Genomic DNA, 18813 nt, shown 5'->3' on the forward strand with positions numbered 1-18813 from the left:
GTTATGCATTCACTATGTGTGCTGTGAAAGGTAGAAGAGACTCAAAATTAAGAAAGACTTACTGCCCTTGAGAAATTCTTATGGTAGAAAGGGAAGAAAGGACAACTCAGCATTGCTAGAAGGCAGCAGATGAGGCTGCTTAGCAAGAGTTGGGGACAGTTGGGCAACCTTAGGTTTTCTACTTAACCTTGCTTCTGTGCCTTGGTTTCTTCACTGGTGAAATGAGTAGAATATGTGATTTTTATCACATTTAATGTGTCACAAGAAAATGAGCTGAAAGCAGTTCTTTCCCAAGTCTGTTATGATGCTTTCCCCAGGGCCTCTTTGAGTCTGGCACAGTTCTGAGGTAGATGTTACACAGTGCATGGCACCTAGTAACTGACTGTGGTGAACTCTGCTTGGGTCCCACATGCCACTAAAGGATGACAGGAAAAGAGCTTAGAAAGAGTAGCCTGAGCACAGACATGATGGAAGAGCCTGATGTTTTCAGAAACTGGAATATGTGTTGTAACCGCAAGGCAGGGCATGTAGGCAAGTGGTGAGAGACGAAACGAAGATACTGAGGATCTTGCTTACTCTTAGAGTTGGAACTTAATCTGATTCATGAGATGGAGCTTTCAGAAGTCTGTTTGGTTTTGTGTTGTTTTTAACGAGCCAGCTATATTTGTTCATTTCTTGCATTTGAGGAACTTTTCAGTAATGTTCTTTATGGCGTTTCCCCTCTAGGTCAACTTTGCAGTGGCCCACCCATTACCCTAGTCTTTTGCTGTCATCAAATTTAGTTTGTTTTGTGCTCAATACAAAGGGTCCATCAAGTTGACATACACAGCTGGATGGAAACACACAAAGATGGTCTTAGACTTGGCTAAGGCTTTGGCAGCTTTGAGAATTCCACACAGTAGGACATGTGGATGTGGTTTTCAGTACCTCTTGTTGTAAAGCAGCATGGATGTGCATTACAACTCCAGTAGTTATGCCTTGTTTGGCCATGGCAGTGGGTTATAGGTGAAGTCCAGTCTTGAATGCACTTTAGCCTCTGCTGCCACATGACATAGCAGTATTGTGAAAAGACTTTCTTTCTTTCTTTCTTTTTTTTATTTTTTTGAGATAGGGTCTCATGCAGCCCAGGCTGGTTTCAACTAAACCAAAGGTTGAGCTCCTGACCCTCCTTTCTTACATCTAGGAGTGCTGACATTATAGGTGTGCTCTGCCATACCTGGCTTAGTCTTGCTAGGTAAGTCACTGTCTGTTTCAGAAGAGTCCTTTGGTGCTCCTGTGAAGGAGGGGCCAGGAAGAAAGAGATTGCTGAACACTGATGGTAGGTGAGAGTCGGAACAATCATACTCCAGAGGTGGGTCTGTGGGCTTGGGAACTGGTGTTTGAAGGAATGTGGAGATGAAGTATCCAGCTGGGCTCTGATGCCACTTGTTGACAGAAAGCAGGCAGAACAGATTCTTCCTTCCTAAAATTTCCATCTAGGCACTGGGAATGTAGCTCAGTGGTAGAGCACTTGCCCAGCAAGGCCCTGGGTTGCAATCCCTATTGCTAATTAAAAAAAATACAATCATTTAAGATGGACTCAGTGTGGTAGCAGATGCCTTTAATCCTAGCACCCAGGAGTTAGAGGCAAGTAGATATCTATGAGTTCAAGGGCAGCCTGGTCTAGATAGTGAGTTTTAGGATAGCCAGAGCTATGTAGAGAGACCCTGTCTCTAATTAATTAAGTAGTAATAAAAAAGAAAGGTAGACTACATCTTCCTGATCCTCAGAGCACATTTTGTAAGACATTTCTAAGTTCATTTTATTCCTCTCTTAGCCTTTTTTTCTCTCTTGGGTCTTATAGACAGCTGTTTCAGACTAGCAGTTATTGATCTTAGGCAATTAGGGCAGGAGGTAACTGTGTTTATGTCACTCTCTGGTGTCTCCTGGGGCAGAGAGTGAGGTGAAGGTCATGTGTTTTCACATCATTTGTATGAATGAAAAAATTGGAATAGCCTCCCCACTCTGACAACACTTTCTGGGTTTTCCTCTCCCCAACTACTATGTAGGAAAGCTTGTGAAATAAATTCTCTCTAACATTTCTACACTCTTAGCAATTTTCCACTTTTTTATTTTTAATTTTTTAAATTTTTTTATTGTTTTGGTTTTTTGAGACAGGGTTTCTCTGTATTGCTTTGGAGCCTGTCCTGGAACTAGCCCTGTAGACTAGGCTGGCCTCGAACTCACAGAAATCCACCTGCTTCTGCCTTCCCAAGTGCTAGAATCAAAGGCGTGCGCCGTCAACACCCAGCTTTCCACAAATTTTTTATTCAGTTTTTTGGCCAGGTCAAGAAATCCTGAGCCTACTTTGCTTTGAGCTGTAGCAAGACACTTTCTCATGGGTGCCACGTCCCTGTCTCAGGGTGGCCTGGTTCTGTGTAGCTGATCTGTGTAGCTGAGAAGGTGGGAGGTGGCCTCTCCTGGTATCAGGTCTTGGCTAGGCCTCTCCTTTTCTCTGCTCAGTTGTTTTAGCAAGTACCTGAAGTTGAGAACATCTTGACTGTCACTCAGCCAAACAGTGGGACAGCTTGTTCCAGGAATTCTGTCCTTGTCCTTTACCTGCAACTTCCTCCTTGCTCTGCCTTTTTCCTACTTACTAAAACTGTCCACCATGATTATTCTTAGTTTACAGTCTCTTGGTTTGAAGAACAGAATACTTAAAGTCCTTCTTTTCTACTTTCTCATCTGTTTTTTTTTTTAATTCTATTTTTAATTTTAACATTTAAGCTGGGTGGTGGTGGTGGCACACGACTTTAATCTCAGCAGTCAGGAGATAGAGGCAGGTGGATCTCTGTAAGTTTGAGGCCAGCCTGGTCTACATAGTGAGTTCCAGGACAGCCAGGCTACACAGAGAAACTCTGGAGAAAGAGAGAGAGAGAAAGGGGGGGGGGGGGAGAGAATATAAGATGGTTCCATCATGACAGTTCATATATGTGTCAGGATACTTCATTCTCATTTGCTCTTCCCCCTGTATCTTTCTCTCTTCCAGCTTGTTCCCCTTCTTCCCCAGTTAGTAACCCCTTATTCCTTTTTTTAGAACATGCATTCCATTACTGTATTTCCCACCTACATTAAACTCTTTTCTTTTCCTGTCATAATCCCTTTTAAATCCATCACACACATATGTTCCTAGCCTTTTCTCCTCCCAAGGCGACTTTTCTATGTTTCAAGTCTATAGACCACTTGAGGGGATGGTAAGATGGCCATCAAGTAAATAGACTACTTTAGTGAGTGGAAGAGCATATTGATCATCTCTGTCTGTGTTCCTGAGGAAAGTTGTAAGCTTCCTCAGATTGAGTAGAGTGAGGGGTTTCTCTTCTTGTAAAACATCATTGAAAAGACTTATATTATTTTTAGTAAAGAGTTGATTCCCCACTCATGAAAGTAACTATGAGTATTACTGTTTTATAAATCATAATCATATGAGACCTGCACTTTGAGTCTGTATTGAAACCTCTCGCCTTGGTATAAAGGTACCTAGTTGTCTTAATACATCTGAAAGGGAATAGCTGTTGTTTTTGTTTGTTTTCAAATAGAAAATGGCCTTGAAGTCAGAGATCTGCCTGCCTCTGCCTCCTTAGTGCTGGGATTAAAGACATTCACTACCACCACCTGGCTATGTTCTTTTTTTTTGTTTGTTTGTTTTGTTTTGTTTTGGTTTTGGTTTTGTTTGTTTGTTTGTTTGTTTTTGAGACAGTTTCTCTGTGTAGCCTTGGCCTATGTTCATTTTTAAAGTTCTAAAGAAAACATACAAGTGAGGTCTGATGGTATAAACTGTATGTATCTCTTAAAGTTCCACTTAAAAGGTATTGTACATATCTTTTCATGTCCTCATAGGTCCTTTCATTGCATGCTTAATGACTCCCTCATAGTCTATTTTGTGTAGGGAGCAGACTCATTAATAAAAGGAATGCACCCTTAGCTGGATGTGGTGGCTTACGTTTGTTACCCCAGCACTTGGAAGACTTAGACAACTGCAGGGTTGGTGCCAGCATAGGCTACAAAGTGAAACCAAAAAAATAAAGCATCAATAAAGTTTTTATTAGAAAAAGAGAAACATGTGGCTTCAAGATAGAGGTACTACAGAGCCCATGAGCTGTTGTGAAATCCAGAGAGCTAGGTTTCACAGCCCTCAATTTCATGAACAGTAATTGCAGATTTAATAACTTGGTGCAATTGACATGGATGTTAATAGTTGTTGTCTATAAGTCTTTGGGCTGTTTTTTTAATCATGCATTTTGCTTTTTACAATTTGTTTTTATTTCATGTACATTGATATTATGCCTGCTTGTATGCCTATATGAGGGTGTCAGATCTTGGAGCTGCATGTAGGTGCTGGGAATTGAACCTGGGTCCTCTGGAAGACAAGTCAGTGCTTTTAACCACTGAGCCATCTCTCCAGCCCTGGGCTGAGGTTTTATAAAACCTTTCTGGATCTGAAAAATTCTTAAGAAACATGTCTGCGACATCACAGTTTGTTAAAGGCAGGTGATTTTGACTTCCATGGTTTCCTTTCAAGGGAACTAAGCCAAGAGCTTTCATTCTATTTGAGTTTGCACAGTACCTTGCCTATCAGGAAACACTTGGCAGGTACTTGAGCAGTTAGGAGTTTCGTCTTGATATGGACTTGCTGAGTGAAATCTTGATTGACGAGGCTGGGTTATTCTACACCTTTGTTTCTTTTCACAGGCAGCGTTTTCCTCAGTGCTATTTTTCTTGCCTTAGCAACCTACCAGTCTCTATACCCAATCACCTTGTTTGCCCCAGGACTTCTCTATCTCCTCCAGGTAAGCACTTGCTGGTGCCAGTGCCCAAGTGATACTTAGTACATGGCCTGGTCCCTTCTGGGAGTTGTGGGGAGGAATGGCATGGGTCACAGACAGCATTTGGAACTAGGGATGTAGCTTAGTGGTTAGATGTGATGTTTGCCTCACAAATAACAAAGCAGAGTTTTTTGTTTTTGTTTTTTTGAGACAGGGTTTCTCTGGTTTTTGGAGGCTGTCCTGGAACTAGCTCTTGTAGATCAGGCTGGTCTCGGACCCACAGAGATCCACCTGCCTCTGCCTCCCCTCCCCGAGTGCTGGGGTAAAAGGTGTGCGCCACCACTGTCCGTCTCAAAGCAGACTTTTAAAAGTGTTACTGGGATTGGGCCTTCCCGCTTGTACTTGGGAAACAAAAAACAAAGAGGACTAATATGAAACAAAGGAGACTTAATGGCCACTAAGTTTTAATGTGTCTGTCATTGCATGTGTGTAGGAACAGTTCACTTAGAGTTGATATCCACTAAACACTGGATACTTTCTTTGTTTTACCTAATGTGCTTAGATCTCTGTGAGCTCATGCTTTGTTTTTTTTTGTTTGTTTGTTTGTTTTGTTTTGTTTTGTTTTTTCCTCAACAATTGCAATTGCCTTGTAAGGTTCTTACAGTGATTATGCAAAATGACAGTTTTTTAATTAAAGACTTATTTTTATGTGCATTAGCACTTCACCTGTATATATGTTTGTGTGAGGACACCAAATTCCCTGGAACTGGAGTTACAGATAGCTGTGAGCTGCCATGTAGGTGTTACGACTAGAATCTGGGTTCTCTGGAAAAGCAGCCAGTGCTCTTAACCACTGAGCTACCTCTCTGGTTCCCTAAAATGGCAAATTTTAAATAGTGTCTGCTATTTTCAATAAGCAGTTGACTCCACACTGGTGAAAAGTGATAGTAGGTATTGTTGATGTAAGGCACCAACAAGCCTTACACCATTACACCTGGCTGACTTCTGCACTACTTTGGAATGTAGGCTACTTTCCTATGAACATAGTGGTCATTACAGACCACAATAATTGAAGAATACAAAGTGATGATATTTGTGGAGAATAGCCTACATATGAGGCACTTATGTTAAGCCCTCTGCAGACATCATCAATTTTAAAGAACTAAGGGGTAGATTCTATTATTAGCCACAGAATGACTAAATATACTTCATTTAGACACATGAATTAAAACTAGAATGTTGGGAGGTTCAGTCACCTAAACCATCAGATGACAGCCCTGAGCTAAGAGCTCAGGTAATCTGACTCAGGAGTTTGCTTTCTAACCATCTCTTATTTTCAGCTTATAAAGAATATACACCTCGGCTAGGTGGTGGCGGCGCACGCCTTTGATCCCAGCATTCCAGGAGGCAGAGACAGATGGATCTTTGTGAGGTTGAGGCCAGCCTGGTATACAAAGCTAGTTCCAGGACAGGCTCCAAAGCTATACTGAGAGAAAAACCTGTCTCAAAAAAAAAAAAAAAAAAAAAAAAAAAAAAGAAAGAAAGAAGGAAGGAAGGAAGGAAGGAAGGAAAGAAACAAAGAAAGAAAGAATATCCACCTCACACTTGAGATGTAGCTTGGAAGTAGAGCACAACAGTCAGCATCCATGAAGTGCTCTAGGTTTGATCCTTAAGTATTCATCCTACCCCTTAAAAAAGAGATGGGCACTGTATTAGAGACACAAAGGGATCCAGGTTCATTCTTAGAGGAGAAGTTTGCTGAAACTTGGCAGCACTGGGATTCACATACAGAAGAGTAGTTTGTAGCCAGGAAAGACTGCACACTTCCACTCATTAAAATGGGCCCTGTGCTTATCATTCTAAGTTACTTAGTGATGTGGAGTCATATTGATATTGATGAACACAGTAGTAAAAGGTTAATTCTTTTATTTGTAGAACTTGAGATACCTATTTATTGTTAGTAGTGTGTGTGTATAGTAGAAATTTGTTTTTTGTTTTCTTCTTCTTCTTCTTCTTCTTCTTCTCCTCCTCCTCCTTCTTCCTCCTTCCTTCCTTTCTACTTTCCTTCCTTCTTCCTTCTCCTCCTCCTTCTTCAAGAATTGAGTGTAGGGCTGTACCCACAACAGTCAAATGCTCTACCACTAAGCCAGATCCTCAAACTCTTTTCTTACTTTTTAAAAAATTTGAAATACTGTTGGTCAATGGTGGTGCACACCTTTAATCCCAGCACTTGGGAGGCAGAGGCAGGTGGATCTCTCTGAGTTGGAGACCAGCCTGGTCTACAGAGCTAGTTCTAGGACAGCTAGGGCTGTTACACAGAGAAACCCTGTCTTGAAAAAAACCAAAAACCAAAAACAAACAAAAAAAATTGAAATACCATCTACTAAATTACCCAAGCTAGCTTTGTATTCACAATGTAAGGCAGGGTTTCTGAGTAACTGGGACAACAGGCTTTTGTACTACCAGGCCAGCTTGAAATTTATTCATTCTTCCTTTCTTCCTTCCTTTTTTCCTTCCTTCCTTTTCCCTATATACCTTCCTTCCACCCTTTTTACTCTTCTTCCTTATTTATTTATTTATTTATTGGTATATGCGTGTGTGTGGTCATGTGTTGGTGTGTATGTCCATGTGGACACCCAGAGTCCAGAAGAGAATAGTGGGTATCCTTTTCTAGCATTCTTTTCCTTATTCCCTTGAGACAGGGTCTCCACTGAACCTGGAGCTAGGCAGTAGTCAAAAAGCCCCATGGATCATCTTGTCTGCACCCCAGGTAGTGCTAGGGTTACAGGTGTGTTTGTAGACATGCCTGGCTTTTTATGTGAGTGTGGGAATTTGAAATTGGGTCCTTGTTCTAGCACAGAGAAAGTAAGCTCTCACTTTCTGATCCCTCTCCCTAGCCAATGACAAGTTTTTTCTCTATTATTTTCTAATTGAATCCAAGGCTGTGAAAAGTTTTATAGTTATTATATGCAAAAACCAGATTGTTCATCAGAAATCTTGAGCCAGTCTCTGGTGTCACCAGCAGTATCCAGAGGAGTGAGCTGTCTCCTTATCTGGCAGCACTGGCTTTTCAAATTAGATTTGTGGTTGCTAGTTTAATAGACAAATCATTATATGGTAAAGTTACTTTGTTTTGATTTTCTTTTATGTTCTTGTTAAAGTCAAGCCTTTCCCACATAATTAGTATGTATTTGCTGTGCATTCAGATATGTGCATGCGTGTGTGAGATTATGTGTAGGTGTGCATGCCTTTATATGTGCATGTGGAGGCCAGAGGTTAAAATGAGGTGTTCTCTATAGCTCTCCACCTTTTTTTTTTTTTTTTTGAGACAGACTCAGTGTGTGGTTCTGGGTGACCTAGAACTCACTGTGTAGACCAGGCTAGCCTCAAACTCTGAAGTCTGCCTGCCTCTGCCTCCCTAGACTGGGATTAAAGGCTGTGCCACCGTGCCTGCTGTCTCCACTTTATTTTTGAGAGGGTCTCACTGAACCTGAAGCTCACTGACTCAGCTGGACTGTCTGGCCAGCAAGGCCCAGAATCCCCTTATCTGCCTCCTCAGAGCTGGAATTACAGGTCCATGACACCATGCTAGACTTTATTTAGGGGTGCTGGAGATGTGAGCTCAAGTCCTCAAGCTTGTACAACAAGCATTTTACCCACTGAGCCAACTCCATAGCCTGTGCATTTCCTTCCTTCCTTTCCTTTCCCCTTTCCTCCTTGCTTTCTCCTTTTGCTTCACCCTCCCAAGTGCTGGGTGTACACATGTATACTACCACTAGCTGCATTTTCTTCCATTTCCCACCCCTCTCAGACAGGGTTTCTCTGTGTAGCCCTGAATGGCCTGAAGCCCCTTCTAAAGACCAGGCTGTCCTCAAACTCAGATATCCTCCTGCCTCTGCCTTCCCAGTGCTGGGATTAAAAGGCGTGTGCCACCATGCATGGCTTCTTTCATCTTTTATATATAAACTTATGCTTTAGGAAATCTGACCTGGGACCAGCAAGATTGTTTGTCTGGTACAGGTGCTTGCCTCCAAGTCTGATGACCTGGGTTATATCCCCAAAACATAAATGAGGAAAGCAAACCAATTCCCACAGTTGTCCTCTTACTACTGCAAATACACTGTAGCATATGTATGCATATATGTGTGTGTGTGTGTATATATATATATATATATATATACACACACACACACACACACACACACACACACACACACACACACACACACACAAATAATAAGTAAATGTAACTGAAAATATAAAAAGAAAACCTGAACCTGAATGTAGCAAGGAGCTAACATTTAAACTAGGTATAAAATGAAAAAAGAGAAATAAATAGACTAAATGATAAATGTTTGATAATTGTATCATTTCAACATTTTGCATACTTGAAAAATTTCAGAATAAGGAAAAAGGGAATAGGATACAGTTTGTAATATCTTGGTTTGGACACTCTTTGCTTCCCTCTTCCGTTTCCTCAATTATAAAATAGGATAATGGGCCAGCAAGATGGATCAGCCTGTAAAACACTTGTCAGGTAAGCCTGACAACCCAAGTCAGATCCCCTGAATCCACAATGGAAGAAGAGTCCTCACTTCCACAGTGGCCTTCTGACTTCCAATCTCACAGCATGGCATGTATGTGCCATGCTTACATATCACACACATGTGCACACATGGATGTGCACATGCACACACTAATAATAATGATAAATAAAAATTCAAAACAGGACAATAGTACAATGTTAAAAAGGTTAATGCATGTTGTGTATCTTGAATACAGTCTGATGAGAGCTCAGTAGGTGTAGTTCTTCAGTGTTCAAATGGCGATAATGTGGTCATGGAAAGGACATAGTCACCAGCTTATAAATATGAGGGGTGATGAGGGGAAAGGAAATTACTTCTTTTCTAGAATCAAAGGAACTGTGAAGTTAGTTTGACACCATAAACCTGGCTCCATTATGCTGGTAAAGTTTCTAGAGACTGTGAAACGAAGATAGTGGATAAGCTAGTGTGTCGTCAGAACCAAAGGGAAAGACTGTTTTTCTGTTCTCTCAGGAGATACGGGGTCAAAAGAAGGGATGCTGCATCTGGCTTCCTGGTGAGTCACTGATGAAAATGATAGTTTGAGCCCATCTGGTTCCCTCCCCCAACTCTGCTCTTCCTTTGACCTTGGCTTGGAGCCTAGTTTCCAAATTAGAGAGATGCTTACAGTGTTATGATCTGATAGCACACAGAATAAAGCAGAGAGCCCTGGCATGTACAGCATCAGAGTCCACAGTGGAAAACAAGCTGAGCTTGTGCCCTTCGTGGTGGTGCATATTTGTAACTACAGCATTCAGGTGACTGAGGCAGGGGGATTGTCATGAGTTTGGGGGCCAGCCTGATTGTATAAAGAGGTCCAGGCCAACATGGGCTACATAGCAAAAACCCAAAACAAATGTACAGAAGGGAAAAAGAAAATAAATAAAAAACTTGAGACTGTGATGCTGATGAGGGAGACTAGAGGTAGGGGGTTAAGGGAGCTCCTGGCATAGCCCAGGAAGTTTCCTTTTCCCTCTTCCTTTTTGTTTGGGATTCTCTCTCTTCCTCTCCCTCTCCCTCCCTCTCTCTCTCTCTCTCTGTCTCTCCCTCTCCCCCACCTCTGTCTCTCAGGCTAAAGTCTCCTACATGCATTATTGGACTTCAAAGCATTTAAAATATGGAACATTTGACAAAGGTACATGTTATCCCTGCCCAGGAGCCTTGTTAATCTCTGTATTGTTCCAGTGTTAGCATATGCGCTGATAAAGAGAGATTTTCTTGGAATTCTTAAAGCCTTGGGTTTGAGACCCTGTTCTCTTTCAAAGACAGTAAGACAGTAGCAGACACTGAGGAAAAACCTTGTAGGCGCTCTTTTGACTTTTCCTTTTTCTTTAATACAATCTGACCATTTGCCTTTGAATTGAAGTTAAGCCTATTAATGCCATATTTTTCTATGTCTTGGGGTAGGTCATTTCATGATGCCTAACAAGGGAGTCAATCCCATCTGGTTTTTCTTGAAAGCTGCATTCTTCCCAGGCCTTATTCAGGAGGAGGGGGCCCTTATTTAGAATTTTCCACCCTGCTCCATGTCCCTAACAGCTTTCTGTTGTTTGTTCTGCATCAGAAGGACTCCAGGACTGAGGTAGCAGGGCTGTTGGCTTTTTCCTTTTTACAAATGGGCAAAATATGGGGCAGAGCTTTTCGTTTATTTATGATTCACTGTACTCCTGATCCTTTTGCCTCAATAGTCAGCTATTCTAGCTTTCTTGTTGTGTTTCAGGCTAGTGAGAGACCCTGTCTCAAAAAAAAGGCTGGTGGGTGGTGGTGGCACATACCTTTAATCACAGCACTTGGGAGGCAGAGGCAGGTAGATCTCTGTGAGTTTGTGAGTTCAAAGCCAGCATAGTGAGTTCCAGGACATCCAGGACTGTTTCACAGAGAAACCCTGTCTTGAAAAACAAAAAAAACCAAAACAAACAAACAAACAAAAAAACCAAAAAAAGAAAGAAAAAGTAAGGAACAGCACCAAGGTTGTCTTCTGCATTCACATACACAGAAGTATACATATACACATGTGTGTACACAGTCACAAAGATACACATATATACAAATAGTAGGAAATGCAAATATAAAATGAACTTTATAAAAATGCAATCTTTTTATGTATACATGTGCATGTATTTTTGTTTACATGTGTAAGACGTGTGTATGCAGATGCACATGAACACGTGTGTGTCTGCTTGCAGACACCAGAGGATGATATTGAATGATTTCCTTGATCTCTTTCCACCGTATTGGCACAGGGTATCTCATTTGAATGCATAGTTCCCCAATTTGGCTAATTTACTAGGCAGCTTGTTGCAGGTATCACTTGTCTACATGTCCTGAGTACTGGAATTACAGGCATAAGCCACCTATGGGCTCTTGTTTTAAGATCCCAGTAGCTTAAATATTAAACCATTGTTTGGTTTCAACTCCCTTTAAAGACTTGATTCTGATAACTAGCTTTCCCCTTTTCATTTCATGAAAGAAAATCGTTTCTATGGAAATGTTTTAGAGAATTAAGGAGAGGAAAATTAATTTTCTTTCCTGTTAGAACTTGAGTTAGTTCAGTGTAACACTAGTCTCACATGTACAAGGATAGAGAGTCAGTGTCTAGCTCTGAAAAACCCCTCTCCCTTCTGTAATAAGGTTTGGTCTTTCTATCATGAGAAACCCTCAACAAACAGTTTGAGTATCATTGTCTCTATTTATGTTAATAATAGTATGACTATTGGGATGTTGTAAGTATTATTTAAATTTTTCAGTTATATATATACACATACATACATATCCATGAACCAAATCTGGCCACAGATTTAATTTAATCTTAGAAAATAAGTTGTAAGTAGTAGGATCGGGGAAATGGTTCAGTGGGTAGAGCACTTGATGTGGGAGTTGAAAGACTTTAATTTGGGTCCCCAGAACACATACATTCTGGGTGGGCACTGCAGACCATGTATAATCTAGCACTTGGGACACAGAATAAGGGAGTCTCTGAAAGAAGCTGGCTAGCTAGACTGGCAAAGCCATGAGCTCGGGCTAAAGTGAAAGATCTTGCTTGAATATATAAGGTAATCAATCCAGTGTCAGCTCTGCCTTCACATACACATAGGTGACCCCACCTCTTAGATGTAAGTGTACATATACACATAACCACACACAAATACATGCAAAGCTGTATTTTTCAAAATTTACATTAAAATTCCCATTTCTGTCTTTTAAAACATAATTGATTTATTTTTCATTTTATGTGCATTGGTATTTTTGCCTGCATGTTTGTCGGTGCTAGAGTGTCAGATCCCCTGGAACTGGATTTACAGACAGTTGTGAACTGCCATGTGGGTGCTGGGAATGGAACCTGGGTTCTCTGGAAGAAAAGCCAGTGCTATTAACCAATGAGCAATCTCTTTAGCCCCTGATAGAACTTTTTGTGATGATGGAAATGTCCACGTACCTAGTCAATATGATAGTCACATGTACACAAAATATAGTAGGCACACGCTATATAGTAATCACAAAATACACCAGTCAAAAAGTACTATCGTCAGGAGGGAAGGCCTAGACCCAAATGACTTTGACAGATTTTGATGATCCCTCCTGGAAGGCATCGCCCTCCCTGTGGAGTGGGAGCGGGTAATGGGACAAGAGGGGGGTTATGGGGCATGGGAGGGGGAGAGGTAACTGGGATCAATATGTAAAATAAGGAAAAATAATAAATATTAAAAAAAAAAGTACTATTGTCATAGCCAGGACTACTAGAGAAACCCCATCTCCAAACTCCCTCCCCCAAGTGCTAGTGAGACTAAAGTGAATCTCATTTGTATTTTTCATTAATTTAAATAATCACAGGTGGCTTAGTGACAACACATTTAAGGGGGGAAGGAGATAAGAGTAGAGCTGTATAGACTCAAGATTAAAGATGGGCCCTGGGGTGCAGCAGGTTCCTTGCTGTTTAATGTTTTGCTTGCTTTGTGACAGTCTTGAACTTGGGTGTAGACGACAGAATACATGTGATATGTAAGTGGAAGGGAGAATTTTCCGGGGGCAGTAAGAACTAGCTAGAAATGGATAGAGGTAGAAAAGCGGGCAGTGGAGATATAAATTAGAGCCAAGCACAGTGACACATGTGAAAATGCCGTAAGGAAAGATGGGTATGATGGTGCGCGCCTGTGTCACCAGCCGTGGAGAGAGGCAGGTCACAATCATCCACAGTTATATTAAGACCATGTGGAAATACTTAGGTGAATAGAAATGGGCTAATAGTTAAGACGGTGATAGCCAGTAAGAAGCCCTAGCCATCAGCCAAACAGTTTATAAATTAGTATACGTCTTTGCATGTTTATTTGGGGCTAGTCGGCTGAGGGACCAGGCAGAACAGAAACTCCATCTTCAATTCTAGGGGATCCAACACCTTGCTCAGCACCAGGTGTGCACATGATACACATACATACATGCAGGCAACACACACGCACACACACACCATACACACACATACCACACACACAAAATAAACACATCTGTAAAAAAGGAAAATGCCATGATGAAACCTATTCTGGATTTTAAAAATAATTGTAGTTTTACTTTTATCTTATTTTATTTTATTTATTTATTTTTTGGCAGGGTCTCACACTGTAGCCTAGGCTGACCTGGAACTCATTCACTAGCTCACTGTGGCTTTGAATTCTCAGCGACCCTCCTATCTCAGCCTTCCAAGTGTCAGGATAAATAGGTATAAGGCACCATGCCCAGTTCAGAACATGATGCAGGTGAAATAAATATATGGTTTTTTTTTTTTTGTGTTTTTTTTTTGTTTTTTTTTTTTTTTTTTTTTTGTATAAGGCTTCTTCCAGGTCTTCCCCCTGTGAAGTCTGGCCGTTGGTGATTTTGAACGAGTTCCATGTTGTTAGATGTGGTACACTGTACTTGGCTCACCTCAGTCTCCCTAGTGTATTATGTGTGTGGATGACACAGTGTACCCATTGAGGTCAGAGGACAACTTTCAACAGTCAGTTCTTTCCTTCTGTCGCATGGATCTTGGAGGTCAAACTCAGGTCCTCAGGCTTAGCCACCCTGGATTTTTCTTGTAATTAGTACCTTAAGGAAGATAATTTGGGATTATACAAGTCTGTTTCCTTTCAGAATTTCATCCACTAATATTTTACTTATTTTTTGAGACAAGGTCTCATTGTGTAGTGAAGCGTTAATCTAATTAATTTTTATCAATAAAGAATGGGGAGTCAAATATTGGGGTAAGAACCTGAAAGATTAGAGAATGGGGTAGCTGCTAGTTACTTCCTACCTCTTTGGTTCCTCCATCCAAAGGGGATGAGATCTTCTCTGCTCCACCTTACTACTTTGGGTGGTATTTGTCAGCTTAGAGGCATTACCATAGTCCTGATGGAATTGTCTTTGTGGGGCCCCATCCTCTTTTTGGAGACTTCAAAAGTTGCTGTTAGGCATGGTCATGCAGTGGCAGAAGACATAAACATTTTAAATGTTATATGTAGCAGATCTTGAAAAGGTTAAAGGACCATAATTTGTTACGTACATCCAAAGTACAAAAACTTAATTCCGAGTTACCTGATAGAGACTCAAACCCAAAATCATGTACAGGAAGCTAGATGAAGCCTTTTTCTATAATTAGTTAGTTCTCTATGACTATTAATATCCTGATAGAAAGTTTAAATATATATATTAATTTTATAAAATTTGAGATAATATTTCTATCTTAGGAAAAGTTTTAAAGAATCCAAATAAAACCAAAGGATTTATTTAGTCGCAATAGAATAGTCCTTAATTTTATTTTTTATTCTGTTTCATATCAGATGGCTCATCTGACACAAGACAGAGATTTGGATTTTACTTTAACAAGCATGCTTAGAGAAGGGGAAAGCCATCTTCAATTCCAAAGCTAGCTTAATTTTTAACTGAACAGGGACTATTAAAAGAACATTTGCATTATATGTCTGTAGAGATCAGCAGAAACAAACATTTGGGAAGATTCATGAAATTTTATCCAGTTAGAAATGTGATATACCAATAGGCCAATTTACTCTTTTTCTTGGGACATTTTCTCTGGATGATTCGTGTTTTTCTTCAGATGTCTCATTTGTCCAGTGGTCTCCAGATTCTTTGGTCAGGTGCCTTTATTCTCCTGAAAAGACAAAAATAATTCTAACTTTGGGGAGTTTCCCATTTGGCAAGTTATGTCTGATCAAATTAAAAGCATTTGTTAGTCTTTAAGTTATTTTAGATTGAATGGTCATATTTTTTGATGAACTATCACCTCTTCTAATCAAGAAGTTACTTTTCAAATATAGTGTCTATAATTTTTGCTTTATGGTTTCTCCTGAATTTTTTTTTTTAATCTTCTAAAGCTGTTCTATCATCCAGAGCAGTATGTTTTTTTACAGCAGGTATTAGGTCCTTTAATTGACAGGCAACAATTTAACCAAATTTGACATGGTGGCCTACGAGAGCCCCCAACCCCCCAAGGTGTTTCCCTGACGGCAAAGGGTTTCCTTTTCTGTCCCTTGTTGATCTACATTCATTGGTACACTGTTGGCCTTTGCTTCACTTTCTGCATACTCCAGAAGGCAGGGGCCTTCTATTTTTTTGTTTAGATTATTCCTAGAAAAAACATTGTTTTTAGGGGCACCGTGCCTACAGTCTCTTTTTAGATTACCTTGTTTGCCACAATTAAAACTCCTGACATTTTGATTTTTCTTCAAGCCTCTGGAAATCACCTCTCCTATCCAAGCATCATCATGATTATGAGATTCAATATTGACTATATCATGGGTCCATTTCTCTTTAGGTGCTGATCTTGCCTTTAAAGGCCTAATTATCCTTTTGCATTGTGAATTAGCATTTTCAAAAGCCAAAGATCCAATTATTATTTGTTTAGCTTCTGAGTTCGCTATCATACTATTTACTGCCAAAGTCAATCTTTGTGAAAAATCAATGAAGTTTTCTTTTGGGCTTTGTATAACTTATAGTAAATGACTCAGTTCTCTTTCTGACTTCTTCAACTGTGTCCTAAGCATTCAAAGCTGCTGTACAGCATAGAGCCAAGGTGTGATCATCATATATAGACTTTGTACATAAGCATAATTGCCCTCTCCAAGAAGTTGGTCTTGGGAGATCTCTATGCTTCTAAGCCCTACTTTGTTGTTCAGGGATCTTAGCCTCATCTTTCTGCCAGGTTCTCCATTGTGGTTGAGGACCAGGTTCAAATACTGCTGTAACCAAGTCTTTCTAATCTTGTGGGATAATTCTGTTACTAGTTGACCATGAATTTCACATCTGCCTCACAAAAGGTGAATGCATGCCATATGATATTATCACTTCCTTAAATCTTCTCAAATCTAACTTTTCCATAGAAATCCAGTCAGCTCTTCCATAACCTTGGGGATATCTGTCTGTTGGCAGTTATTCCTGTATGGTGACTGGATAAATTAAGGTTGTTTTTTTTTTTTTTATAACCACAGGCTGTTCCTCTCTAATTTTATAATGCAACGGTGAGGTTAGTTTACCTTTAAATTCCTGTCTTTGTCTGAATATCTGTATTATCTGTTTTTAGTAAGTTTTTCTAAGGCTTGTAATTTATCAGTCAAAATTACATTATTTTCTTTAGTAACCTTTTCTAAGGCCTGTATCTTGGCACTTATATCAAGCAACATTTTTGTTTTGTTTTGTTTTTTTGAGACAGGATTTCTCTGTATTGTTGTAGAACCTGTCCTGGAACTCACTCCATAGACCAGGCTGGCCTTAAACTCACAGAGATCTGCCTACCTCTGCCTCCCAAGTGCTGGGATTAAAGGCAGGTGCCACCAACGCCTAGCTCTCAAGCAACATTTTTAGGGATAAAACAAGAATTACCAATTGATAATGTTAATTATATCCTCATTTAATTGTTCCATTTTTAAACCATCCATTTCAGAATCATACAGAGATCTAACTCTCTCCATTGTAAAAGTGTTTCCCATTTTTTAATGTGGGAAAAATTCTCTCTCTCTCTCTTTTTTTAATTCCCCCCTTTAAGAATTCCCAGGTGTTGCTGATGGTGGTGGTGCACGCCTTTAATCCCAACACTCTGGAGGCAGAGGCAGGCAGATCTCTGTGAGTTTGACACCAGCCTGGTCTACAAAGTGAGTTCCAGGGCAGCAGGGCAGGCTTCAAAGCCACAGAGAAACCCTGTCTTGGAAAGGAAAAAAAAAAAAAAAAGAATTCCCAGGTGTCTCACCAGATTTGGAGATCTGGTGGTGATGACAGTGAAGTATGAGGCTGGCTGTTGCTGCATAGCACATCTGGGCAGAAATACAGGTGCACAGCAGCTGCAGCTGCTCACGTTTAGCTGTGAGCTGAGTGTGTGTGGTGGTTGCAACAATAGAAATTTGAGTGGGTGTGAAGGCGGCTGCCTAGTGTTGCAGCAGCCTGAGGAGCAGGTCCAGGAGAAGCCTGTCATCAGCAGGGAGAGGGAGCTGGCTGGCTGAAAAATGCACGTGGGCCATGCACAAGAAGCACATGTGGTGGGAACTGTCTGAAGGCAGAGCTGGCTGGTCATGAAGAACTCACTCCACCAGCGGTGTTTGAAGTTTAGGGCTTGTGGAGATTTCTTAAAGAGACTGTAATAGGAAATCCCAGACTAGCTCAGAGGGCTTGGAGAAAGAAAGGGAAAGCCAGCTGGTGGCTCCTGTGAGTACAGCCCCAGTGGTCACCAGTGGTTGCAAAGCCAGGGGCAAGTGGCTGTCTTGTGAATTTGTGGATGCCAGGTGAAGCATTAATCTAAAGTAATCTTTACCAATAAAGAATTAGAAGTCAAATATTGGGGTAAGAACCTGAAAGATCAGAGAACAGGAGGCAGCCACTGGTTACTTCCTATAGCCCCTCCGTCCAAAGGGACTGAGATCTTCTCTCTGCCCAGCTTTATGACTTCTGTCTCCCCTCTCCACAGTTCTCCAGACCTCCAAATATCACATAACAAAGTCGCTGGGGCTAGTCTTGACTTCCCTCTTATCCCAGTCTCAGTAACACTGAGAAATCACAGGTGTGAGCCACTATGTGTACCTTATGGCCTGACATGTCCTTTGTTTGTTTTTTGAGACAAGAGTTTTTCTGCATTGCTTTGGAGCCTGTCCTGGAACTAGCTCTGTAGACCAGGCTGGCCTTGACCTCACAGAGATCTGCTTGTCTCTGCCTCCCAAGTATTGGGATCAAAGGCGTGCGCCACCAATGCCCGGCTGCTGATATTTGCTCTTAACATACTTATTGAAATTTTAGATAGAGCTCCTGAGATGGCTCACTAGATAAAGGTATCTGCCCATGAGCTGAAGTCTGAGTATGCTCTCTAATGAAAAACCAGAACCAGTTCCTATAAACTGCCTCCTGACTTCTACATGCATACTTTAGTGTAGCACAATAAGTAAAGATTCAGAGACTTGTGA

At 40.8% G+C, this 18813-nt stretch overlaps 1 protein-coding gene and 1 non-coding gene across 2 annotated transcripts in view; one reads left to right on the forward strand and one right to left on the reverse strand.

Annotated features, from left to right (window-relative positions):
* The window catches only part of Pigu (phosphatidylinositol glycan anchor biosynthesis class U), an 81376-nt gene that overhangs the window by 37018 nt on the left and 25545 nt on the right, over positions 1 to 18813 (forward strand). The window contains exon 7 of the mRNA XM_051192578.1: positions 4729 to 4826. Within this exon, the coding sequence (XP_051048535.1) occupies positions 4729 to 4826 (98 nt within the window). The remainder of the gene's footprint in view (positions 1 to 4728; positions 4827 to 18813) is intronic.
* LOC127229254 (U6 spliceosomal RNA) lies at positions 10497 to 10598 on the reverse strand. Its single transcript, XR_007835123.1, has one exon. It is a non-coding gene; the product is annotated as a U6 spliceosomal RNA (small nuclear RNA).

The sequence above is a fragment of the Phodopus roborovskii genome, unplaced genomic scaffold (assembly GCF_943737965.1).
Source record: "Phodopus roborovskii unplaced genomic scaffold, PHOROB, whole genome shotgun sequence".
NCBI classification, from domain to species: Eukaryota; Metazoa; Chordata; class Mammalia; order Rodentia; family Cricetidae; genus Phodopus; species Phodopus roborovskii.